General features: G+C 45.9%; 1 protein-coding gene across 6 annotated transcripts in view; it reads right to left on the bottom strand.

Moving 5' to 3' along the window:
- Positions 1-27959, bottom strand: part of sytl4 (synaptotagmin-like 4) — a 132549-nt gene that overhangs the window by 25479 nt on the left and 79111 nt on the right. For all 6 annotated transcript variants that reach the window (XM_038775374.1, XM_038775370.1, XM_038775371.1 and 3 more), the window contains 7 exons: positions 27795-27904; positions 26607-26727; positions 23035-23163; positions 11676-11814; positions 10697-10793; positions 8831-8934; positions 6357-6443 (listed from right to left, as the gene is read on the bottom strand). In XM_038775374.1, the coding sequence (XP_038631302.1) occupies positions 6357-6443; positions 8831-8934; positions 10697-10793; positions 11676-11814; positions 23035-23163; positions 26607-26727; positions 27795-27904 (787 nt within the window). The remainder of the gene's footprint in view (positions 1-6356; positions 6444-8830; positions 8935-10696; positions 10794-11675; positions 11815-23034; positions 23164-26606; positions 26728-27794; positions 27905-27959) is intronic.

The raw sequence follows: 27959 nt of genomic DNA, 5'->3' as shown, positions 1-27959 counted from the left end.
CTCCCTCCCTTAAGCAGCGGCTCAAGAATGCAGCTCACCATCACCTCCTGAAGGGAAATTAGGGATGGGCAATGAAGCCCATATCCCTTGAATGATAACAAATGTACTTAAAAGAGTCAATACCATTTCCTAAGAGGCTTCAAACTATTTTTCTTCAGGTAAGGAATTGGTGGAATGTTTTATGCTCTCCAAGGTGATGAATGCCAGGGTTGAGGAATCATCTACCACTTATGATATTCAGTATCACCATAACATACAGATTATGGTATAGATTTAATAGAGAAAAATAATCTCATTTTATTTACTTGGGTATAGGTATGCCAAAATATTAGAGAAGTGACATTTATGATCAGAAAAAGTTGGCTTAACACATGGAACAGTGTAATAAGAGATGCATCAAAATAAGTTAAACGTTATGTCAAAATATTTGCTTACTCTGGAGTTAACAGACCTGGATAGAGGAAATAGACATTAGGCAGCTAATGGGAACAGGTTCATTTTGAGAATCGTATGTTGATGATTTCTTTAAACAATAACATTTTTCTCCCTGAATGGTTAGTGAGTTTATCCAGTGAGTAGTGGAGCCAAACAGAACATTGAGATCCAGGGGTTCAAACCTCAAGCTTTGCTAAGTTAGCTGATGATAATAAGACCAGTCCAATTGGATTGACTGGCCCTGAGCTTTTGAGGGCAATTTGATGGCATTTCTGTTCCTGGTAGCCACCCGGTGACCCCTGTTGAGGATGTACATGCATGAATGTTTTGAGAGGATGGACCAAACTTTTCAGAATCAAAGATTGTATTTGAGTAAAGACCGCTGTAGTAACTGACACTCACTGGAATCATACCCGAGCAAGGAATCAGTGCTTTCAGGAGAGGCGGGAACGAGACTTCCGGTGGAGGCCATGGTGTGAGTGGTCGCACATTTGGCAGCTCCTGCTCGAGGCAGATCTTTGGACAATTTCCCTGTTTGTAGAGTGGATGTTTTATGGAAAAAGATGTAGGGGTGACTGGAGAGAAGTTTGACTCCACTGGTGGGTGGATCCACGGAGCAGAAGCGGGTTGAAAGGGAGCAGTTGGAGCAGGAGAATATTCATGCGACACATGTTAAGATGGCGGAGGGTAAAGGGTTTGCCTTGCCTGTCCAATGGTCAATGGACCAACTGGTGGACTTTTTAAACTGAAAAGTTCAGGAGGGAGGCCCAGGAGGACCTAGCAAAGGCGGTGGAACCGTTAAAAGCGGGAATTGACTGTGTGTAGCAGAGGCTGGAGTCCCAGGGCCAGCCTTTTCGGAAAGTGAAGGAAGTGGTGGGGGAGCATGAGGAGCAGCTCACCTTGTTGTTAGCTGAAATAGGTGTAATGCAGGAGACTCAGAAGCGGTTAACTGAGAAGGTGGAGGACTTGGAGAACCGCTCCCGGAGGCAGAACCTAAGAATCGTGGGGATGCTTGAAGGCATCGAGGGAATGGACACTGGTGTGTATGTAGCCAAGATGTTGGAGACGTTGATAGGGGAGAGGGCCCTTGACCGGCCCCTGGAGGTCGACCGAGTGCACAGGGCGCTGATGAGAAAGCTGCAGGCGAATGAGCCGCCGAGGGTAATGGTGGTGCGTCTTCACCGGTTCCTGGACAATGGAGAAAATATTAAGTTGGGCGAGGCAGACGAGGAGATGCACTTGAGGGGAGCGAGCTTCAGGTGTACCAAGACCTAGGCGCGGACCTGGTGAAGAGGAGAGGAGCGTTTAATCGGATGAAGACTGCCTTCTTTAAAAAGGAGGTGAAGTTTGGGATGTTGTACCCGCCTCGCTTCTGGGTAGCTTTTCATAGCCGAGAACATTATTTTGGAACACCAAGGGAGGGGATGGAGTTTTTAAAGAGACAATGGACTGGCAGGAGAAGGAGGACATTAAACTGTGGAGGTGGTGTGAGGAGATGGGTGCTTTTTCTGTCCGTTTTTTTCCTATATATTTCTTTTTTGTTGTTTACTGAGATCCTTTCTCCTTCGCGATGTTTTGTTGCGATTGAGGGTAAGTGCACCTTTTTTTTCCTGTTGTATTGTTGTTTGTGAGATGTGCGAACGCGGCGGCCGGGGAGGGGAGAATCAGCGGGGGATAGGAGGCTTAGGCGCTATAGGCGGGGGCTTCCAGGCTAGCTGGGAGTGCTAGTTAACGCGGGCGCAGTGGAGGGTGATCAGGTGGTCAGTGAACCAGAGAGGGATGGGGTAGTTGATTTGTTTAAGGGAAAGGTGGGAGGGGGACTGCTGTCAAAGGTGTTGCTGTGGATTAGCATGGGAGGGAGTGGTGATGGTGGACATCCGAGGGAGGGCCGGGATGGTCGCGTGGCATGGGCTGGGCCCGGGCCTAAGAAGGGTTATGGTTGATCGGCAAATGAGGCGGAGTGGGGTGCGCTCTGACTAAGCTGGTCACATGGAATGTGAAGGAGCTGAATGGGCCAGTTAAATGGTTGCGTGTTTTCACTCACCCGATGAGCTTGAAGGCGGACGTGGCCTTTTTACAAGAATCACATTTACAGATTAGGGATCAGACAAGGCTAAGGAAAGGATGCGTAGGGCAAGTTTCCATTTGGGATTAGAAATGAAGACGTGGAAGGGGGGGTGGCGGTGCTGGTAAATAAATGTTTAGCATTTGAAGTGGGGAATATAGTAGCAGATTCAGGGGGAAGGTTTGTGATGGTCAGTGGGAAGCTGGAGGGGATGCCAATGGTCCTGGTAAATGTTATGCTCCAAACTGGGACTATGTGGAGTTTATGAGGCGAGTGTTGGTGAAGATGCCGGACCGGGGGGGGGGGGGGGGGGGGGGGGGGGCAGTGCCCGCAGTGTGGAGGCTGGTGTTAGGGTGTTAGGGCTGTTAGCGGATGAGGAGGTGTGTGGAACTCAACGATACAGGTGAGGTCTCGGCTGCCATGCTGTGGGAGGCAATCAAGGCAGTGATTAGGAGGGAGTTTATATCGATGCAGGCACAGAGGGAGAAGGAGGGGCTAGCAGAGATGTCAAGTTGGTGGACGAGATTCTGCGGATAGACAGGAGGCACTCGGAGGCAGGATTGTTGAAGGAGAGGCAAAAGCTTCAGATGGAGTTCGGACTCGTATCCACGGGGAAGACAGTAGGGCAGCTGCGGTGAGGGAGCAGTGTATGAATACGGGGAGAAATCAGTAGGATGCTGGCCCACCAACTCAGGAAGCGGTGAGGGAGTTTGGAAGGGTAAAGGATGGCAAGGGTGGAGTGGTATTGGACCCGGTGGAGGTGAATGGGGTATTTGAAGAGTTGTACAGGAGGCTTTATAAATTGGAGCCCCCGACCTGGGAGGGGAGGGAATGCGGCGATTCCTTTATGGGTTGGAGTTCCCGAAGGTGGGGAGGGCTGGGAGCACCATTGGACTGATGGAAGTGATGGACGACATGGGGGCAATGCAGGCAGGGTTTTCCGGTCGAATTCTATAAAAGGGTTTTGGGAGACCTGGGGTCCCAAGGGCATTTAATGAGGCGAGGGAGAAGGGGGGAGAAGGGGGGAGAAGGGGGATTTCCCCCCCCCCCTCCCACCAAGTTATCGCAGGCCTCAATATCTTCAATCTTGAAGATGGGCATGGATCCAGAGCATTGTGGGTCCTACCGCCCAAAATCACTGCTGAAAGTAGATGCCAAGTTGTTGGCAAAGATCTTGGCCCCGCGGATTGAGGACTGTCTGTTGGTTGATAGGGGAAGACCAGATTGTGTTCGTAAAGGGGAGGCATCTGTCAGTTAATGTTAGGCGTTTGTTGAAATTCATAATGATGCCCTCGGAGAGATGGAATGTGGAGGTGGCGGTCGCTATGGACGCAGAGAAGACCTTTGATCGGGTGGAACGGGAATATTTGTGGGAGGTGCTTGAGCGGTTTGGGTGCGGGCAGAAGTTTGTGGATTGGGTCCGGTTGTTGTATCAAGCGGCGGCAGCTTGCGTAAGATCAATACACTGATCTTGGGGTTTGTGTGGGTGGGGAAAGCCCCATGGAGAACAGGGGTGGTGAGGGCAGGGTGTCGGAGATTTATAAAGAATTAGTACACTAGGAGGGTGCCCCAATAGGAGAAGTTGAGCAGAAGTGGTAGGAGGAGCTGGGGAGGGTGCTGGAGGCTGGATTATGGAGAAGGTCTGAGAAGGGTGAATGCACCCTCTTTGTGCGCTAGGCTTAGCCTCATTCAATTTGGGGTGAGTTTGGGGTATTTTAGGCTACATCGTAGGACGAGGCAGAGATGCCCACTCTCCCCATTGCTCTTTGTCTTGGTGATAGAGCCACTGGCAATGACGCTTAGAGCGTCAAGGGGTTGGCAGGGGATAGTGTGGGAGATGGTGGAGCATAGGGTCTTTCTACATGCGGACAAACTGTTGCTCTACATATGGAGCCATTGGAAAGTATTGGAGGGATCATGGACACTTTGGTGGAATTCCATCGGTTCTCTGGGTATAAGTTGAACATGGGGAAGAGCGAGGTCTTTCCGATCCAGGTGAGGGGGCAGGAAAGGAGGCTGAACGAGCTGCTGTTTAAAGTAGTGGGGGCGAGTTTTAGGTATCTGAAACCATGTCCACATGCTTTGGGCCTGTCTGAAACCGAAGGGATTTTGGCACGGGTGCGCTGACGTGATGTCCGAGGTGCTGAGGGTGAAGGTGGTCCAGAGTCCAGAATTGGCAATTTTTGCAGTGTCGGCAGACCCGGGAGTCCAGTGGGTGAGAGTGGCTGACATTTTGCCCTTTATGTCTCTCATGGCCCGGAGACGGATCATGTTGGGATGGGGGAACTTGGAGCTGCCGAACACAGGGGGGGGGGGGGGGGGGGGGGGGTGAGCGACCTCGCAGAATTCCTTATGCTGGAAAAAAAATCAAGTTCGCCTTGAGAGGGTCTGTGGGGGGTGAGTTTGTCCAGAGATGGAAGCCGTTTATTGATTTCTTCCAGGATAGTTAAGTAAGCAGGGAAACGGATGGGGGGAGACTTGGCAGTTAAAAAAGTTGGCAGAGTGGGTGGGGTGTGGTTGTTCATTTGTTATGAAATTTTCTGTTTGTTCTCTTCTTGCTTTTGGTTGTTTTTGATGTATATATAAACGCCTTAATAAAAACAATTTATAATAAAAAAGGAGGCGGGAACAAAGGAAATATGCATTTCTCCCCAGAGTGAACGACTCAATAAATGCTAAAACAAGAACTGGAGTGACCTTGAAAGCAACAAGTAATACTTTTGCCAACAGAAATAAAACAGCAACTTTCATGGGCAGATTCAGTTGCTTTTCCCACACCATTTAGTCCCAGTCTCAGGAGATACAAAGGACACAAGTCAGAGCACTGAAATGAAATCAAACCAAGATCTGCTGGATTAGGATATAATGGAGGCCGAGAAGGGCATTGGCCATTTGATTAACTCGGCTTGAGAAAGAAAAACACAAAATAAGACATGTCACAAGAATTTATCATCATACTATGACACATCGGGGGGGGGGGGGGGGGGGGGGGGGTAGTGATTTTCAGCCCGGATTCGCAGTCAGTGATGCGGGCAGCAAATCCCGAGAGAATAGAGAAACACAATTCTCTCAGAGAGATCCCATTACCCATTTATCCACACCCCTCACCGATGACATCAGGAGGTTCATGCCAACAAAGGGCAAGAACCTCATTTTTATGGATTTCAATAAATTTTATATTATTAGCCAGCCACCTTGCCACAGCAAACCCCCCCCCCCCCCCCCCCCCCCCCCCCACTGAAGATTCAAACCTCACAACAGGTTTTGAAAGATGAGATTCAGTTGAGAGGATCCCTCGGAGACACAGCCACTGTTCCCCCACACCCCAGCACTGCCAACCTGTCAAGGGGCAGTATCAGGAGGAGGCACTCTTGGGAGCCCAGGGGGGTTCCTATTATCTAAGGGGGGTGGGGGTCAGAGTGGGTGCTATCTGTGGAGCATGTTGATGGACGTGAACTAACTGTGTGGAGCCGGCCTTGCTAGTTCTATCAGGTTCCCGCCCCGTCTAAGTGATGCCGTAAAATCTGATTTTATTTTACTCAGAGGCTCATGAGAGAAAATGTCTGTGCAGCTGGAAATCTGACCCAGTTTTCAGTCGGGACCTGACCCTTTGAAAAAATTTGGTAAGGTTTCGCCCGTGGAGAGAGCTCCAGTATCATTTCAATCAGCCTGTACCAGCAAATACAGCCCGATAGTGGAACATCTTGGTGAAGCATCTATGTTCACAATGGTACTATGGGCTAGATTTTCTCCCTGTTCGGACTATGAACGAGCAATAAATTTAGCTTATATTGGTTTCTATGCATGCACCTTATGGATGAGGAATTATATTACAGTATTTTGCTGAGTCACTTACGACAGAATTGCCACTTTTGAGGCTTTGGCGAGCACTTGCCAGCCGGTGAATTTTCACCAATTTATCAATGTCCTCTTCCTCCTCCTCCTGTCAAAAGGCAGAAATTACAAGGATTAGAGCAGTAAAACCCAATGTGGATCATTTGCTTCTGTAACATGCTGTGGCTTACTTCTTCCAAATTCACAAAAACGTTATCTGTCCACTTCTCATAGTTTTCAGCAATCAGACAGTCCGAGTGCTCTACAGTGACCTTGCACTACCACCATCTCTCTTTAGGAAAGCAAGCAGCACTAAGCTTGGTTTCTTCTTCGAAGTAACACATATGAAAAGCACAATTCAGCATCTTGAACTGCTGCCATTAACTGTTGGTCCACTGCTTTGGCAATCCTTGTGCCAACATGCTATGATATGGTACGAATAAAGGTAGCTTCAGTGTTCCCTGGGATGTCCTTTATGGGAGGCTGAATAAATTGGGCCTATAGTCTCTGAAATTTAGAAGAACAAGAGGGTATCCCACTGAAACATACAAGATTCTCAAGGAGCTTGACAGTGTAGGCACCGAGGGGTTGTTTTTGCTGGCTGGGGAAGGTAGAACGCGGGGACACAGTGTCAGGATAAGGGGCAATCATGTTGGGCTGAGATGAGGAGAAATTCTTTCACTCAAAGGGCTGTGAATCTTTGGAATTCTCTATGCCAGGGTATCGCGGATGGTCCTTCACTGTCTATATTTAAGGCTGTGATAGACAGATTTTAGGTCTCTCAGGGAATAAATAGATATTGGGAATAGGCAGAAAAATGGAATTGAAGGCCAAGATCAGTTATGATCATATGGAATGGCGGAGTAGGCTTGGTTTGCTGTTGCTCCTAATTCTGGTGTTTGGTTGACTTATTCAGAGGAGAGCGATTTGACAAGCAGAGCCTAACCTGACGCTCCATTCAAAGTGCAAATGAAGGTTTCAGAAGGCTTTGTGTTCACACTCCACTGAACTCGAATCTTCCATTTACATGGAAGAACTAGTTCATTCAGCCTCTTTAAGCCTGTTCCTGCCACTAAACCACGGCTAAGCCATGCCTCACTCAATTTACCCACCTTTGGAAAATTTCAATTATTCAGCTAGACTTTTGGGGGAGAATATTCCAGGTTTCTACCACTCTTTGTGTTTCTGGATTTCACTACTGAAAGGTCTAACTCAAATTTGATGATTATTCCCTCTTGTTCCACGTAGCCCTACCAAAGGAAATAGCTTCTCTGTATCTACCATATTGTATCCTTTATCAGTTTTAACACCTCAATTAGATCAGCCAATCCAACTTCTGAACTAATTCAGTGAGTGGGAAGAACTGTGGCAGATAGTGTTCAATGTGGACAAGTGTGAGGACATCCGCTTTGAATCCTTTGCAACTATCTGCTCCCATTTACAAAGCATACTGGGCGAGATCGTACACCTGTCCACGGGGCGTGATTTTCCGGTCCTACTGCTGGCGCACCCCTGCTGCAGGGTCTCCTGTCAGAATGGGATGAATTCAATGGGAAATCCCAATGACAGTAGTGGGACCAGGGCGGGCTACCGAGTAACACGCCAGACGGGGGAGGCCAGAGAATATCGCCTACTGTGTTTCCTAACTTGGTGTAATCTGCAAACTTCAAAATACAATTTGCTATTTATCCATACATCGTTGATATGTATGGCAAAAAGCTGAAGCCGTTGTGGAGATTCTTTGGGGACACCAGTTGTCATATTCCATCAATCATAACCCGTCTCGCTACTCTCTGTCTTCTACCTTCCAATGAAATACCAGCCAATGTTTCAAAGTTACCTCCAATTCCATGCACGCATATTGTTGCTAATAATTTCTTCCCCTACTGAAAACAGATACCAAAGTATTAAATTAAGAGTGACATTTCCTATTGTTCATTCATGGCTCACCTGCATTTGTTTTCAAAGGTTCACATTCCCAATTCCTTTCTTTTAATATACTGATACAAACTTTTGCTCTTAGCTTTTATATCTATTGCATATTATTCTTATATCCTCTTTTTATTACTTGCTTTGTATCCCTCGGTTTCTTTTTCTACCTCTTCCAATTGTCTTAGACTTTTCTTTTAGTTTGATTTTGACTCTCGTCACTCAATTCTATTAACTTTGGGTGTTTAACTGTGCAAGTGGAGCTTCTGCATTTTAGAGGAATGCACTGGTTTTATATTTCCTCAAATACCTATTCAATATCTTACACTGTTCATCTGTAGGTTTACCAGTTTACAATTCAGCCCTGTTGTGTTTAGTTTATTTCCCAACAATATTTCTGAATGTGAGCTTGAGCGGGGAGAAACTTGTTTCTGATGGTAACAAAGATCTCAGCAATGGCAAAGGAGAGGGAGAGGTGTAAGTAAGCAATGTTCTGAAAGTGGAAGGTGGTGATCACTGAATTAGATGCAGCGTAAAAAGTTCACATGTAAACATACACATACAGACCTGCTCCACATTGAGACCTGGAACTGAATGACTACGGTCTCCCATGGAATCACCTGTGTTCGTAGAATCCGATACGCGAAGATCCATCACAGATTTACTATAATCTAACAGGGGATTTAAATATAAAATAATTATTTCAAAAGCACAGATTGGGGTAAAATTGCACCTGGTGGATGCCTCTATATCTTAATTTTATGGAGCTTGACAGAGGTTGACACTGAATTTTGATGGAGACACTGGTTAGACAGCCTCTGTTAACCAAATCTCAGCAAAAAACAGCCCACATACCTGAAACACCATGTACACTTAAATGTACACTATTAAATACAGCTATTCATGTGATTGTGTGGGTAAATGATAGTCTCATATTTCACAATGTGCACACAGATAAACAAGCAACTGGAGAGCAACAATAGCTTTTGCCAAAGGCATTCTGTGATTAGTTAAGAAAATGCCGATGCACAAATCAAGGTAGAACCCCAATTGAAGCCCTGGCTAAAATCACTGCATTGTGAATGGCAGCTGAAGTCAGCATATTGGTCTGGGTTTACATCTCTGGTGGAGCACACAAACATTGCTTATTCTTTTGAGAGTTGTGACTTTTTAAAAATATTTTTGAGAGTGAGATTCTGGGCGTGATTCAGCTGCAGTGTTGCACCCGGTTCAACGGGTGAATCCAGTGAGAGCCCCAAATCGGGCTTCATGCTGATCGCGAGTCACCCGACGCACTCTGCCCGGTGCAATCTAGATCACGCCAAATAATGATATTTAAGTAAGCTGTTAGGCTAATTTAATACCCAATCACCGCATTTATTCGCCGTCCGGGAGTCAATGATCGCGCCTGCGCAACCTCAACTGGGCATCATTTAGTATTGGTTTCACATACGTGGACCACACGTGATGGCAACACGCGGGGTCTAACAGGCCAGTAGAGACCCCCGGACAGTCGGAGTCAGGGCAGGGTAGTACCTTGGCACTCCCCTTGGCACCCAGGCACCACCAGCCTGACACCCTGGCAGCACAACACTGGCACTGCCAAGGAACCGTGGTGGCACTGCCATGGCACCAGACTGGAAGTACCAAGGTGCCCAGGTGCCAGGCCTGGGAGGCCTTGCCATGGGGGACCAGGAAAAGGTTGGTGGTGGGAGGGTGTTAATTAGAAGGGTGAGTCTTGACATTGCCGCTGTGAAACACCCCACCAAATACGCCCGAAAGCGGACTTGGATTTATTTCCACTGAATCGCACCCTCCGCCTTTTTAAGATTCAATCTCATTCTCCACTGATGGCCACCTCCCCAGTTCTCACACCGTGACATGACTAATATGGCTGATATTTGATTGTGGTTCCATGGTCCATGACTGCCACTATAACACCTTATCAAAGGTCTATTGTTAATGAGTGACTTTCGGCAGGAAATGCTATCATGGTGAAGATTTACAGCCAAGCTTGATGATCAAAAGCATTTATCAGTGTAGGCGGCTGGATATCAATCAGGATCAGGAACCTTGGCTGATTTTTCTCTATATTGGACAAGGGATTCAGAGGCCACGTCTAGTTCCCCCACCCTTCCATCACCAAGAACAGTTAATTCAATGCTGGTGAGAGATTGAACATTCCTTAGTCTCCCTTGTGCCATGCATTATCTTTTGCCATGTGACAAAATGATCTATATTTATGTGCCTGCGAGGTTTTCTCTGAAACTGGCATTTTTATGCGCACAAATGTGGCATGGATTGAATTTTCCTCCTTCTCAGGAAGCTTCTAGACTCCCCTTTGGTACGGTGGGGTGTGGAACATCTTCAAAATGCTTTAAATAAACTTTAGATTGAATTAAGTTCAAGAGACATTGATGTGCCAAAGCTCACCTGTGGGCTTCAGAATGCTTTTTGAACTCTTTTTAAACACGTCCTCGGAAACATTTTCACCCACTGAAACTCTGCTGTGTTTTTCTGTGTGAGGTTCCTGACGAAAAGATTAAAGCATTCCATAAGCTTTAGAATTATATCCGAGTAGCTTGAGCTATATAGTTGTTTTATATAGTTATATTATATATGTAGTTATTTTATTTTTTATATCTAATACAGTACCACCATCATATGAATATTATACCACTTAATGACTGATTTGTTGAGAAAGTATGCATTATAAAATCCATTAATCACATCCAGCTCATTACTTCCAATGCCCATATACATTCAACTCTTTCCATGTACTTTATCTTCTGAAGGAGCTACAAGTTCAAACGTGAGATTCAACACTTGTCCCTCACCTTTTTTGCTTTCCAGGTAGAAATACCAAACTGTTATTTAGAGGCAGCATTTTCCTTTCCTCATATTTCATGATAAGGCATGTTAGTTTATTTCTGATCATGGTCAACAAAACACTGCTCTATATCAATCCTTGTAACTTTCAATTTATTCCCAATCATATTTATTTAGGTCGCCTTTGAAGGGGTTAATCCACCCAACTGATTTTCCTGAGAGTTCAATCCCCATTTCCACTAATGTCTGTGGAAAATAATTATTCTCCCTTGACTGAGGTTTGTTCATTTGGAAGCTATGTATTGTAGTTTTGTGTATTGTAGTTTGGTTATATCTGAGCCTCTCAGCATTTGAAACCCCTAGATTATTCATCAAAATTTGAACTATACAGAACCAGGACCGATCTCTGCAAACGCCATTGGCCATTAATTCCACAGTTAGTTTACGTGGTTGTCTCTTAATATTTTCTGAAATGGCTAATCAGCTACATTGAAAAAAAAACTGGGGTGGCCAAATGATGCAGCCTTACTAGCTATACCTACGTACTAGCAACAAGTAAAACATAACGAGTGTATTGCCATACGTTGTCTAAAGCAGTTTGCATTTTGCTTTTGCTCATGGTGGATGTCTTCGATGCAGCTGGAAGAGTCATGCTGCCTGTGTTCACAGGTTTGGGAATGGGAAGTTCATTCATAGTACTGCTCTCTGTTAAGGAACTCCGCCTGAAAAATATCGAAGCAGGAAGGTCACAACGTTTGCTGAAGCTTCACCAATGCATAGGGGGCGCTATTCCCCAGTTCCTGTTTATCCATGGGCCTTGGAAGCCCTGGAGAACTGAACAAATGGCAATCTGGGGTTATCATGGCTCTTCCACCAAACTTTTGGCAGACAAGGCAGGTGGGGGGGGGGGGGGGGGGTGTCTCAGAGAAATGTACCCACATAATTTAGATAGAAGTGATACAGAAAATTTGACAGAATACTCAGGTCCCCCGATGGTCTCAGTCTGAGGTAGTCATGGGAAGGATTCTTCTCATCAAAGGATTTTAAAAAATCCGCATAAATAATATACATACATATATATGCACATCATTTTGAACTATCAGTGTTTAACTTACTCCCACAAAATTTGGATCATTTTCTAAGTGTGCGTTGATTTCCTGAAAGGAAGTCCAACTGATGGGAAGGTCGCCACATGGTCTCACACTTTATGAAAAAAAACCTTCCAGTGGCCAAATCCTGATCCACAGAACATTTATATCAGTTGATTACAACGTTTAGCAAATGAGTGAACACCAGCAAACAGCAGATGACAAGTGACATTGACAAAGGTTTGCTCAAAGAAACCCACCTCACGTGATAAATATTGTGCATAGCAAGTGCCTAGCTTCTGTTTACATCAAACTCACTGATAATGTACAGCTCCCTTGTTAGGAAAGAGTTAATGTTCCATAGTGCAAGTTGGAATTGGGGTTTTAATTGTTTAATAGATTGCACTTATTGTTTAATACACTGCACCAATATATAAAGGAGATACAGGTAGCGCTGTTTTGTTGTGGGAGAAGGGATTACTGAACACAATTAACTTGGAATCGAAGAAGCTTCCTTGTTCTTATCATACAGGAGTTATTGTTATAAACCCCCCCCCCCCCTGCCTCCCGCCAATGGGGACGACCCAATTAATCTCCCATAAGCTTTGTGGAGTACAAGCTCCCCTGCTGCGGGGCGGTGATCCATGAGCAGACTTAGTAATTCTACATGATGCAACCCGGCCCAGGGAGGAGATGGGGTTCCAGAATGGTATCGGTTGGGTGTTAAACTGTTACCTGTATATATTTTTCCTAAACCAAGGGTTAAAAATAAACCACTTGTGACTCTCTTTTCCGGATTCCTCCTTGACTTCCATAGTTACCATCGGAGCTTAACATTTCTAAGAATTACTAATTGTCACTAAAGAAGATGAGAAGATCTATTGTTTGCATTCATTAGTTGCAAAGAAATGCACATGTCAGAGAGAGATTTTAGCTGCCCTGACAGCTCAGTTCATAAAGATGGTGAGTTACTGAGTAAGGATGGCCCCAGGTTTAATTCCTAGTATTGAACTAACTGATCTCAGCTTGACTATTGGATCAGTACAACAGGCCTCAGTGCCTGTGTCCCAAGGAAGAGAAGATTCCGCCAGGTTTCCTTTTTAAAAAAAATAAATATTTTATTCCAAACATATACAACATTGACAAAATACAGTCCATCAAAGCAAAATCAAAAGTTTGTACAGTTTTTCCCTCTTTATTCCCCCGACCCCAGGATGAACAACTCCTTAAATAACATCAGAACTGGCCTCCAGCATTCCTCAAAACCCTCCTCTGACCTCCTCAACTCGAACTTGATCTCCTCCAGCCGGAGGAAATCGTACGTGTCCCTCAGCCAGGCCGCCTTCCATAAAGATTCTTCGCCGGGCAATTAGAGAGGCGAAGGCCGCATCGGCCCCCTTCCCCTCCAGCAGCTCCGGCACCTCCGAGACTCCAAAGATCACACTATAGGGTCCGGCCTAACCTCCAACTCCGCTATCCTGGACAGCATCCCAAACACCACCTCCCAAAAGCTCGCCAGCTTCTCGCAGCCCCAGAGCACGTGAGCATGATTTGCCAGCCCCCGTCTGCACTTCTCACACCCATCGGTCACTCCCTGGAAGAAACCAATCACCTGCGCCCGAGTCATGTGTACTCTATGCACCACCTTAAACTGAATCAAGCTCACCCCGTGCAGGAGGAGGTAGAGTTCACCCGCCTCATCGCCTCACACTAGAGCCCCTAACCTATTTCCCACCCCAACTCCTCCTCCCACTTACGCTTTATCCTCCCACCTGTGTCCCACCCTGCTCCTCCAACCACCCGTATATATCCCTAATTCTATCCTCCCCCAAGTCGTCAGGAAGCAGCAATTGCTCCAAACAACGTGTACTCCGGTAGCCTGGAAAACGTCCACCACTCCTTTTGCGCAAAGTCCCGCACCTGCATATGCCTAAACTCACTGCCCCTCAGCAGCTCAAACCTCTCCTGCAACTAATCCAGTCCCACAAACTTCCCCTCCAAGAATATATCCCTAACCTGCTCCAACCCTGCCTCCACTTTCCATACATCCCGGCCATCCCCACCGGCTTAAACCTATGGTTCCCACACAGTGACGTCAGCAATAACATTCTCTCTAGTTTGAAATGCCTGCTCAACTGATTCCATATCCTGATCAACGACAGCACCACTCGATTCCCCGCTAAAGGCAATGGGGCCATCACCAGGGCCCTCAGACTAGAAGGACTCCTCCTCCAGCCTGATCCACTCTGCCTGTGTTCCCCCCCACCCCACACCAACACCTCACCTTCTCCATCAGCCCAGTAATAATATATCAGGTTCGGGAGCGCCAACCTCCCCTTTCTGTCTCTGCCGCTGTAACAGAGCCCTCTTCATCCTCGGTACCCCCCCCACCCATATAAACTCCGAGATCAGCGCCTCCACCCTCTGGAAGAAGTCCTTAGGGAGAAAGGTGTGGAGGGTCTGAAAGTCAAATAGTAACCTTGGCAGTACATTCATCTTTACCACCTGCACCCTCCCTGCCAATGTCAAATGCAAAGTATCCCACCTCTTGAGATCCCCTTTCACATCCTCCACTAACCCCGTCACGTTCCACCTACGCATCGTGGCCCACTCATGAGTTACCTGAATCCCCAAATACCTAAACCTCTCTCTCACCATCTTAAACGGTAGTGCCCCAAAACTGCCCCTCCCCCCACCCTGTCACATTCACTGGAAACACTTCGCTGTTCCCTATATTCAGCTTATACCCGGAGAAGGCCACAAATCTCTCCAACAGGCCCATGATTCTGCCCATACGCTTCAGCGGATCCGTCACGAAGAACAGCAGGTCGTCTGTGTACAATGACATCCAGTGCTCCCTGCTGCCCCCCCCCCCCCACCCCCCCCACCCCACCACTCCCCCTCACAATCTGTCGCCATCGCCGAGGGCACGATTGCCAGCGCAAATAACATTGGCGACAGTGGGCACCCCTGCATCGTTCCCTGTGCAATCCAAAATACGCTGAACTGGTTTCATTCTTACATACGCTTGCCACCAGGGATGCACACAAAAGGCGCACCCACACCACAAACTTTGGCCCAAACCTTCCCAGAATTTCAAACAGGTACCTCCACTCTATCTATTCAAAGGCCTTCTCCACATCCATAGATTTAATGACCTCCTGTGCCCGCCCCTCCTGAAGGAGTCATAACTACAATTAACAGCCTCCTAATGTTCCTAGAGAGCTGTCTACCCTTCACAAAGCCTGTTTGATCCTTGGAGACCACCTCTGGTATGTACCCCTCCATCCTATACACCAACATCTTCACCAGTAGTTTACCAAAGAGATAGGCCTGTACGACCCACACTCCCGATTGATCCTTTCCCTTTTTTGGGATCAAAAGAAATCAGCGCCTGTGACATGGTCCCCTCCTATCCGCAATAATCCCTCCTCTCCGCTGCCTCAGTGAACATCCCCAACAAATGGGGGGCCAACTCTGTCCCAAAACAGCTTATAAAACTCTGCCGGAAAACCATCAAGCCCGGGGCCTTCCCCGACTGCATTCCCCGGATACTATCCATCACTTCCCTCAGCCCAATGGTTCCTCCAATGCCTGTCTCTTCTCTTTCACCAGGTCTGGGAAATCCAATCTGTCCAGAAACCATTCCATATCCCTCACCTCTCCCGCCGGCTCGGCCTTATACAACTTCTCGTAATATCCCCTGAACATCTAATTTATCTTTTCCGGCTCCGACGCCACCTCCCCCTTTTCACCCTCACTCTTAAAATCTCCCTGGACGCTGCCTGCCACCGCAATTGGTGGGCCAACATATGACTTGCCTTCTCTCCATACTCAATGTGCCCCTCCTCGCCCTCCACAGTTTCCTCCCGCCTTGTCCGTCATCAACCTGCCCCTGCAACTTCTTCCTCTCTGCCAATAACTCCTGCATGTCACCCCCCTCCCTGAGTATCTCCTATCCACCTTGACTATCTTGCCCAACAGCCTCCTGTGCTTTACCTTCCTCCTCCTATCCCTATCAGCCTTAAACAAAATGATCCCACCACGAACCGCGTCTTCAAAGCTTCCCAAAACGACACCTCCATTCTGATTAAGTGCCACATAATTCCTAATCACCAGTCTCACCTTTTCACAAAACGCCTTATCCGCCAGAATTCCCCAATCCACCGTCCATCCTGGCACGGCACCTACCACAAACTAAGCCTGACATCTAGCCAATATGATACATAGTCTGAAATCACAATTCCCACATACTCCACCCCTACCACCTCCATCCGGCTCACCACAAAAAAAATTGATTCAGGAGTACACCTTATATACTTGCGGAAAGCAATAATCCCTCCCACCCGGATTCCTAAACCTCCACGGATTCACCATCCCCATACACTCCATAAACCATCACAGCTCCTTCGTCATCCTCGACCTTCTCATTGACTTGGGGCTCGACTGGTCCACCTTCGGCTCCATTACACAATTGAAATCCCCTCCCATGATCGACTGGTGCATATCCAAGTCTGGAATCGCCCCCTGTAACCTCTTGACAAACCCCGCATTGTCCCAATTAGGTGCGCATACATTGACTAACACTACCGGTGTCTCCTCTAACGTTCCCCTCATCATCACAAACCAACCCCGCCCCGGTTGTCAAACCTCCCTGGCTCTCCCACAAACCCAGTTTTTTTGCTCAACAAAATGGGCACCCTCCTGTATCGTTCATCATTGTCCCCCATCGGTTCTGCCTCACCCAATCCCACTCTCAACCGGGCCCAAGCAAGATGGCTCCCCTCTCCGCTCATGACCGTGTTCAACCTCCAACCTGCCACATCCCTCCTCTCCCCCAACCTGGCCATCCCACGCGACCTCCTCCCACACCTCACTTCATTCACTAGCATTGCTTGCTAGCGTGGCAACTCCAGTCTGAAAAAACACTGCACACCCTCCCACTCCTTCCCCCACCAGTTCCTCCTAAACCTGCGCAACCGGCCCCTAACCACCTTGAATAACGACAAAACCGTCAACACCACCCAAAGGGTCCCATCCAACATACCCCTTGCATTAAAAAAACACCAAAATTCATAAACTACCTCCTCCCAAAAAACAAAATATTGGGGGGGGGGGGTGGGGGGAGCAATGCGCCATCCCCCTTACAAACTTACAGCTTCTAAAGATCCCCTCCCTTCGGCACACAAAACAGCATTAACACACAACCTCCATCTCACACCGCTCCTCAGTTCTCTCCCAACTTAGAAAAAATAAATTTAGAGTACCCAATTAATTTTTTCCAATTAAGGGGCAATTTAGCGTGACCAATCCACCTACCCTGCACATCTTTGGGTTGTGGGGGTGAAACCCATGCAAACACTGGGAGAATGTGCAAATTCCACACGGACAATGACCCAGAGCCGCAATTGAACCTGGGACCTCAGGTCTGTTGAGGCAGTAGTGTTAACCACTGCGCCTCCATGCTGCCTCTTGTTCTCCTCAAACTTATGGTCCTTTATAAAATCATTCATCTCCTCCGGAGTCTCAAAATAGTACTCCTTACCCAGAGTCTGGATATGGGTACAGCCCCCAATCGAATCCGTCGTCTGCAACACCGCTTTGGCCTTGTTGAATCTCATTTGCCTTTTTGCCAGCTCCTGCCAATGTCCTGGTAAATTCAGACTCAATTACCGTCCCATTCACAAACTCGCTTTGCCCTGGCCCATCTGAGAATCTTCTCCTTGTCCAAGAAATTATGCATCCGCGCAATCACTAGCCATGGTGGCTCCCCTGTTCTTGGCTTCTGCCTCAAGTGTCCATTGGCCTGATCCACCTCTGGGGCCTTATCCAAGACCTTCTTCCCCACCAACCTGGCCAGCATTCTCAAAACGCACTTTGTGGCTTTCATTCCCTCCACACCATCCAGCAGACCCACAACCACAAATTCTGTTGTCTGGACCGGTTCTCCTGCTCCTCCACCTTCGACCGCAGTGACTTGCATTGATCCGCCAGGATCCCCACCTCCGTTTCCAAAGACACAATACGGTCTGGGGTTGGACACCACCTTCTCCACCTCGTGTATCGTCGTACCTCGTGTTTAGAGGTACTTTTCCACCCGATCCAACAACCCGCGAAGAGGTGCCACCATTCCCTCAATCGCCCTCGACCAGTCACAGTGCATCTCTTTCATCTGCTGCCTTCATCCTCCTTGGTGAAGCTCAGCAATTGCTCCATCTGAAGCTTTCCCACTGACGGCGACTATTCCTCCTCCACCATTCTCGAAACTGGTGCTGCACCACAGGTGACCCCCAACTCCTTAGCCACGTCCTTCACTGTCTTCTGCCGGGTCTGATAGCCAGTAGAAATGCCAATCCATGGGAGTACCTCTTCTCCTACACCTTCGGCTCCACATTTTTGCCGAAACTACGCACTAATGGGTAGAAAATGCCAAAACCAATTACTTTGAGCCGGAGCTGCCCTGCTGCGACCACTCACTCCATGGCTGCCACCGGAAATCATTCCGCAAGGTTTCCTAATTTACGATCTGTTGATTCCTGTCAGGAAGTGCATGTGTGTGGATACCAGGCAGGGGCAGGATCAGTCTTGGCTGCAAAATTGCCTGCTGACATCCATATTCCAAACCCCCAACAGCCCAGAGGGTGACCATAGAAATGCATTGAATTATGATAAAAAATTCCAGTCAGTATCATAGTAACAATGGCCTTAATAATAATAATCTTTATTAGTGTCACAAGTAGGCTTACTGCAATTAAGTTAGTTTGAAAATCCCCTGGTCGCCACACTACAGCATTTGTTCGGGTACACGGAGGGAGAATTCAGAATGTCCAATTGACCTAACAAGCACGTCTTTCGGGACTTTGTAGGAGGAAACTCCTGGAGGAAGCCCACGCAGACACGGGGAGAACGTGCAAACTCCGCACAGACAGTGATCCAAGCTGGGAATTGAGGCCGGGTCCCTGGTGCTGTGAAGCAACAATGCTAACCATTAATCTATTCACTTTAAACCAAGTTTCTTAAATTCTCTTTTTGGCAGTGGCTCTTACATTAGAAACTATACATTGTTGCAGAGCTTATGGAGGTGGCACTCCATTCTCTTGCAGTGCTTAAAAATAGTATGGTCACAGTTAATAGAGGAAACTGAATTCTTCCTCTCCATGTTTATATTTAACACTAAAACAGAAATATCATCACTTTCTATCAAATCATTGGAATTTATGGCTGGAATTCTCCGTTTAGGAGAGGCTGTGTAAGGCTCTGTTCAGACCCCATTTGGAATATTGTGAGCAGTTTTGGGCCCTGCATCTAAGGAAGGATGTGCTGACCTTGGAGGGGGTCCAGAGGATGTTCACAACAATTATCCTCAAAATGAAAGGCTCGCCATATGAGGAGTGGTTGAGGACTCTGCGTCTGTACTCAGAATTTAGAAGGCTGAGGGGGGATCTCATTGAAATTTACAGAATTCTGAGAGGCCCAGATAGAGCGGATGTGGAGATGTTTCCACTAGTAGGAGAGACTAGAACCCGACAGCACAGCCTCAGACTGAAGGGCTGATCCTTTAAAACTTAGATGAGGTGGAATGTCTTCAGCCAGAGGGTGGTAATCTGTGTAACTCATTGCCGCAGAAAGATGTGGAGGCCAAATCATTGAGTGTCTTTAAGACAGAGATATCTATGTTCTTGATTGATAAGGGATCTGGGGTTACAGGGAGAAGGCAGAGGAATGGAGATAAGAAACATATCAGCAATGATCGAATGGCAGAGCAGACCCGATGGGCCAAATTGCCTAATTATGCTCCTATATCTTATGGTAACTGCTGGAGCTAGAATTAGCACTAAACAGCTGGAGCTATTTTTAAGCGCTCCACTTACCGCACATTCACTGCAGCCACCAAGATGGCTCACAGAAGACCTGTACCCGGATTTCGGGGTGGACTAGGGGGATGACCTACCAGGGAAAAACAACAACAGCTGCCAGAGCGGTAGCACTATGGCTGGCTCTGTTGTTCGGCATGGAGGATCAAAATGAAGAGCAGTAGTTATAGGGGACTCGATAGTCAGGGGCACAGATAGGCACTTCTGTGGCCGTGAAAGAAACTCCAGGATGGTATGTTCGCCTTCTTGGTATCAGGGTCAAGGATGTCTCTGAATGGGCACAGGGCTTTCTGAAGGGGAGGGTGAACAGCCAGAGGTACTGATACACATTGGTACTAGTGACATAGGCAGTAAGAGTGATGAAGTCCTGCAGGGGAAATTTAGGAAGTTATGTAGTACTTAGTACTAAGATAGGTAGTAAGTTAGAAAACAGGACCTCTAGGGTTGCAATCTCAGGATTACACCCTGTGCCATGTGCAGGTGAGGCTTGGTACATAGGCGAGACAATGCAGACGCTGCGACAACGGATGAACGGGCATTGCGTGACAATCGCCAGGCAGGAATGTTCCCTTCCAGTCGGGGAACACTTCAGCAGTCAAGGGCATTGAGGCTCTGATCTTCGGGTAAGCATTCTCCAAGGCGGCCTTCAGGACGCGCAATAACACAGAATCGCCGAGCAGAAACTGATAGCCAAGTTCCACACACATGAGTACGGCCTCAAACGGGACCTTGGATTCATGTTGCATTACATTCACCCCCCCACCATCTGACCTGGGCTTGCAAAATCCTACCAACTGTAATGGCTTGAGACAATTCACACCTCTTTAACCTGTGATCATCCCTCTCTCCAGTCATACTGTCTGGATCTGTAAAGACTTAATTACCTGCAAAGACTCGCATTCAAAGAATCATCTTGCAACATTGAATTTGTCTATGGAATCCAGTTCTTCATTCACCTGAGGTAGGAGCTGCGTTCCGAAAGTTAGTGATTCGAAATAAACCTGTTGGACTTTGATCTGGTGTTGTAAGACTTCTTACCGTGCCCACCCCAGTCCAACGCCCGCATCTCCGCATCACATATTTTTGGTAGGAATGTTGACGATAGCCTCTACTTTAAATATGCTGGAGAAAATGAATTTAGGTTTCTACAAATAGTTTCCTGGCTGATTATTTAAAGCATTTTTAAAAACCTCAGTCCACATAAATTATGAATAATTTTGTATTCAGTGTTTATAGTGAATACAGACCTCAATGACAAATGGCAACCATTTTAGTGTTTTAGGGGGCTCAATAAAAGATATGTTGACCTCGATTTTACAGTTTTAATGAGTCGCAGAACTGTCAGTAACTGCTGTCATTACTGTCATATGGACTGTACATGCACAATTAAACATGAATATCCATAAGTCACTATCAATGATTCATCACACCTTCATATGGTGTGCTGTTGAAGTCCTTTCAAGTCGAAATCATTTAGAAATCACTGATTTGACCAGAGCATCCACTTTTTCCACTACTGACACTGCTGTAAAAAAGAGTGTGTGCCTTGTGGAATTAGGTGTATGTGAGTTTTGACAATGTACTAACTTATAATTACTGTGCATCTTGCCTGGCCTTGAAAAACTAATTTTATATTTGTGGAATGTTAAGGAAAATTATAAAAGAAATCATAGATTTTTAACAGGTCAAAAATATTTCTTCAAATTTGTTTCTGATATTTCAATTCCATGTCACAATCTTTATTTTGTACTTTGTAAAATGATTAAAAGGTGAAGGAAAATCAGTTCTTTTTGCTTCCTAGTTTGCAGTCTGTGAGAATCCATCAATGTGATTGGCTGATATTAGCCTGCTTGATGGCATCACTGTTTCTGGCATTGGAGAATCCCTGAAGTGGGCACCAGAATTAAATGAACAGAAGGAAAAGTAGAATCCAAACTACAGTGATCACTAGATTTTTAAAAAATATTTCCTCATCTAAGATCCCTCAGCCCGTCAACCTCATTTCAACCTGCCATGCCAACACTGAGTATTTCTCAATCGTTTCTTCACTGGCCAAGTCCTTTGTGCAGCAAATCGGCACAGGCGGGGCCTTTCAGGGAACGTGGACTGCAGCTGTGATGAACGTCAATGACTCACATCATTGAAGACAGCTTTCCATTGAAGGCTCCCCCTGACAAATTTCAGTGGAGGGCTCTATTTAGCTATTGCGGAAGCTATTGTCTGGCTTGGTGATAACTGCACATGTTACAAAAAATTCTAGGGAAAGCTTTTTTCAAGGTCAGCAACGATTGCCATCATTTTGATGTTGACCGTGATATCCAGGTCATTGTGATAGACATACGCCAAACAGACCTTGCTGAAGGATGAAGACACAGTAACAAGACAGAACCATTCATGTATTAGGAACATAATTAGAATATCTTGCACGTAGCACCAATGGATTGGAACAATATGGGACATTGCCTGCAATCCCCCATGTGCCGAATAACCATTATCCCCCTCCCCCACCCCTCCATGCAGTTACAGAGGAAGGTTAAATGGATGTCAGTCACTTCCTCAGAGCAAGAAATCAGCACATGAAATTGTTGCCAATGTGGACCAACGAGTACTTTGAATCGCCGTTTTCAACTTAGCATTTTTAGAAACCTAGCAGAACGTCACAAACTCATCTCTTCACCTAATGAGGGTGCATGGTTCGAGCAAGTTCAGGGAGAGAAAAAAAAGAGGTTAAACACAGTTGCATGATAGCCAATTATTTCAACAGCAGCTTGTTTAAATGTAGCACCTTTAATGCACTAAAATATCCCAAGACACTTCACAATAGCATTATCAAGTAAAATTTGATACTGAGCTACGTAGGAGATATTAGGGCAGATGAAAGATGTAGGTTTGAAGGGAATATATGGTCTGAGTCACATTAATGTCCAGATTTCCATTTGGTGACAGGAATTTCAGACAGTATTCTCCCCAGATCTCTCACCTGGAATTGTTAGGTGTGTTGTGTTTGGAGGGAGATTGCGAGTTGCTCTTGTAGCTGCTGATACTCGCGCGTCCAGTAGACTCTGTGTCACTTGGCTGCTCAGAACTCTCTTGGGATTCAGACAGGATGCTATCAAACCACAAATCACAGGCATGGTTTAGTTATTTTACTGCTATTTCAGGAGAAATAAGTTGGTCCACATTCCTCATTCCAATCTTCCAAAATAGTTCAAAATTATCAGAATGTTTCAGAAATTAAAATTTTTAAAATGCCTATCGATTTACTTATAGTTTCCAATAATCAAATTGATTGATTTATTGTCCATCTCTAATTGGATAGTGAGCCGCCTTCTTGAACCACTGCTGATCATGTGGAGTAGGTACACCCACAGTGCTAGCAGGAAAGGAATTCCAGGATTTTGACCCAGTGAAGGAATGGCGATATATTTCCGAGACAGGACGGTGTGTGGCTTGGAGGGGAATTTGCATCTGCTGCCCTTGTCCTTCCAGGTGGTGGAGGTCGTGGATTTGGACGGTACTGTTGGCCTCAGTGATTGCTGCAGTGCATCTTGTAGATTGTACACATTGCCGCCACTGTGTGTCAGTGGTGGAGTGAATGAATGTTTAAGGTGGTGGATGGGGTGCCACTCAAGCAGGCTGCTATGTCCTGAAAAATATTTTGCTCCTTCAGTGTTGTTGGAGCTGCAGTCATCCAGGCAACTGAGAGAGTATTCCAACACATTCCTGACTCGTGCCTTGTACATGTGGACAGGTTTTAGGGAGTCAGGAGGTCAGTTTCCAACCTCTGACTTGTTTTTGTAGTCAAAGTATATATGACTTGTCCAGTTCAGTTTCTGGTCAATGGTAACTCCCAGGATGGTGACAGTAGGGGATTCAGCGATGCTAATGCTGAATGTCAAGGGGAGATGGTTAGATTCTCTCTTGTTGGAGATGATCATTGCCTGACACTTGTTACTTGTTATTTATCAGTCCAAGCTTGAATATTGCTCAGGTTTTGCTGCAGGTGAACACAGATGGCTTCAGTATCTGACAAGTCCATTACCTTCCTTTTGTTTGTAAAGAGCCATTAAAAAAACTCAAAGGAGGGCATCATGACCATAGATCAATATCCCTGCACTGAATACTGCATATTCTGTATGTTCTTTCCTTATGTGTGCCAAGATTAGAAAGAGTTCAATGGTACAGGAACCCCTTAAATACCCAACCAATAAATTCAAGTTTTTCTGTAAAGACCTTGGTCAGGTTTTCTTGCTCCTGAACATAGAGGAAAATTGAGCCAGAAGGATTGCAAAAAAGGAAGCCTGCTTGATGTTTACACCAAATTCGGCTTTGGCCTTTTCTATGTTTTTTTTTAATGTGATGTATCAAAGTGATCGAATTCCCTCAGCTGCAGGACCTTGAAAACCGGTCCCCGTATATTCTCAAGGGTTAGTGTTCTCTTAAGATGTAATGACTAAATCACAACCTGATCTCTATAAAATCTCCCCATGTCCTTCAAGAAGGAAATTAAAAATTAGTTCATTCAATTTAATGGCGGGAAGGCAAAACTTTCATGGGGGCTCTCCTGGAGTTACAGAGCAAAGCAAGTGGAATATCAGTGGAATCTCAGCTGCAATAGCCATCAAACATCCACCGTGTCTTTTACATCTAACCAACTTGTTTCCATTGATATTTCCATTCTTAGTCCCAGTGCAAATACCGAGGTTCTCAGTCTTACTATCCCTCCTGACCTCATAGAACTCCCAAATCTCCACACTGGCCAGAAATACTTTCAAGAAACTTTGCTTCCTTCTTTGAGACAAATTATCCTTTTTACACTCTCAATCGAGCTGAAGTTGGTCCAAGAATTCAGTCTGCTCCCATTCACAGTCAGGAACCAAGCAGGATCTGTCCTTCAACTTCTCATTCCCTTTTTGTTTTAAAAATCTATTTTATTACAAACATGTATCAAAAGAGGTTATAATACATAAACACCCCGGGAAACGTACTTCCCAGCAATCGACTACACCGTCTGTACAGATTTTTCTCCCTTTCTCACCCTTCCCCCACCCCGGACGAACAGATCCTCAAACATAGTCACAAACATCCCCCACCTTTTCTCAAACCCCTCTGCAGAGCTCCTCAACTCGTATCTTATCTTCTGAAGTTGTACAGGTCACCCAACCAATCTGCTACCCCTGGTGGCGATGCCGACCGCCACTCCAGCAAAATTTGCCGCCGTTCAATCAGAGAGGCGAAGGCCATGACATCGGCCGTCCTCCTTTCCATGAGCTCCGGCTTCTCCGAAATCCCAAATATCGCCACCAAAGGGTCCAGGTCCACCTTCTTCGCCACTATCCTGGCTAAGACCACGAACACTCTTAATTTTTCTCAACCTTGATTCGCTGGTCCCCGCCCACACCTCCCACTCATCTGCTACCCCACTGGAAGAACCCACTCATTCTCGCCCGAGTCATATGTACCCTGTGCAGACTGTGTAGTTGATTGCTGGGAAGTATGTTTCCCGGGATGTTTATGTATTGTAACCTGTTTTGATACATGTTTGTAATAAATCTTAAACAGTATCAGGCTCATCCTTGAACAGGAGGAGGTCTTGTTTACCCTACGCAATGCCTCACTCCATACTCCCCCATTGATCACCTCTCCCAACTCCCCTTTCCATTTCTCCTTGATCTTAACTTCTCTTTCTCAACTGCAAATTTTCTGGTATTTCTCGATTTTTCCATTCTTCCTTCCCAGATCCAAACACATTGTGCTATATCCTCTTTCCACCTGTATTGCAATGAAAACTCATTCTTTAATTGATTCTTTTATAAAATTTCAAGTTGTAGATTTCCTACCTTCAGTTTTTTCCATTCCTCTTACAATCTCCATTTTGAAAAGAACTCATCTTAATCATTAGTTTCCAATTGATTTGTTCTATACCATATGGCAGCCATATAGGTCCAAAACTCTGGAATTCCCTTCTTAAATGTTGCTGCCTTTCTTTCCTCCTTTCAAAATGCTTCTTAAAACGTATCCATTTAGGGTGGCATGGTGGTGCAGTGGTTAGCACTGCTGCCTCATGGCACCGAAGTCCCGGGTTCGATCCTGGTCCTGGGTCACCGTCCATGTGGACTTTGCACATTCTCCCTGTGTCTGCATGGGACCTCCTCCTGTTCAAGGATGAGGGGCTGGTTTAGCACACTGGGCTAAATCGCTGGCTTTTAAAGCAGACCAAGGCAGGCCAGCAGCACGGTTCAATTCCCGTACCAGCCTCCCCGAACAGGCGCCGGAATGTGGCGACTAGGGGCTTTTCACAGTAACTTCATTGAAGCCTACTTGTGACAATAAGCGATTTTCATTTCATTTCATTTCATTTCCTTTGTCTAATCTTGCTTATGCCCTGTATTTTAGCCTTTGCCCTTCATTTTGGTCTCTCGCCAACAAAATGAAACAAAAGAATTAGCCAAATTATTTAAAATAATAACTAAAGTTTACAATATACAGGTCAATATACAGAAACCAAAATTAATGATGCAAAAAACTGTTGAGCTATATGATCACACTCACCGAGAAACCCTGCCTTCATCTTGAGATGTCTTCTGCTTTGTCTTTGCTGTAGTACTTGCTTTTGCATCGTTGGCCAGTGCCTTCTGTAGCAATGCCTGTCCTGCGGTCTCTCGCTTATTCACTACACAGCAAGAGAAATGTTAGCAGGTATTTACTGGATTTTATTAGATATTGTCCACTCCTTCCCCAGTCCTCTCAATTCATCACTAACTCCTCTGTGCATTAGAGAATGGGAATTTGAAAGCTAATCTGTAATAACTAAGAGAAACATTCATTCCTCAGCAATCAGACAACAGCTTGCATTAATATAGCACCTTTAATACAGTCAAATGTCCCAAGGCGCTTCACAGCAGTGTTACCAAACAGAATTTGGCACTGACCCACGTACAGAGATGTGGTGACCAAAAGTGGACCAAACTGGTAGGCTTTTTTAAAATGTAAATTTCTGGTACCCAATTATTTTTTCCAATTAAAGAGCAATTTAGCATGGCCAATCCACCTACCCTGCACATCTTAAGAGTTGTGGGGGTGAGACCCATGCAAACACAGGGAGAATGTGCAAAGTCCACATGGACGGTGACCCAGGACCAGGATCGAACCCGGGACTTCGGCGCCGTGAGGCAGAAGTGCTTACCACTGCACCACCATGCCACCCTAAATAGGTAAGTTTTAAGAAGCATTTTGAAAGGAGGAAAGAAAGGCAATAACATTTAAGGAGGGAATTCCAGAGTTTTGGACCTATATGGCTGCCATATGGTATAGCAATTAAAATCAGGAATGTGAGAGAAGCCAGATATGGAGAAGCAAAGAGATCTTGTTGGGCACTGAAGGAGATTACAGAGATTGGGGCGGCCAGGTGAAAATAAGGTTGAGAATTTTCAACCGAGGCATTGCCTGATTGGAAGAATGTAGGCCAGCAAACAGTGCATGGATGGATGAATGAGACTTGGTGCAAGTCAGGATATAAGCATCAAAAATAGGTAGAAGTTTATGGAGGGTACAAGATGGGAGGCAAGCCAGGAGAGCATTGGAATGGCCGAGTTGGGAGGGAACAAAAGCATGGATGAGAATTTCAGCAAGAAACAAACAGGTAACAAAACTTCTTTTCCTTAATGGATAAATGTATAATATTCATGAATTTCAGGCATATAGACTATAATTGAAAATATGCAGTGCTCAGCTACTTACAGACAAGTTTCCTCTTCAATGATGCTCTGATTATATCACTCCCAAAATCAATAGTGTGCCGTTTTGCTCGGTGTTCAAAGAACCAATCTCCAGTTTCTTTCTTTAGCTTTCTAGTGAAGAACATAGGATTTTAGTAATTGTGTGGAATTGCACTTTTTTTGATTT

This window comes from Scyliorhinus canicula, chromosome 17 (assembly GCF_902713615.1).
Source record: "Scyliorhinus canicula chromosome 17, sScyCan1.1, whole genome shotgun sequence".
Classification (NCBI taxonomy): Eukaryota; Metazoa; Chordata; class Chondrichthyes; order Carcharhiniformes; family Scyliorhinidae; genus Scyliorhinus; species Scyliorhinus canicula.
The sequence above is the reverse complement of the archived record's forward strand: the minus strand, read 5'-3'. Positions and strand labels throughout refer to the sequence as shown.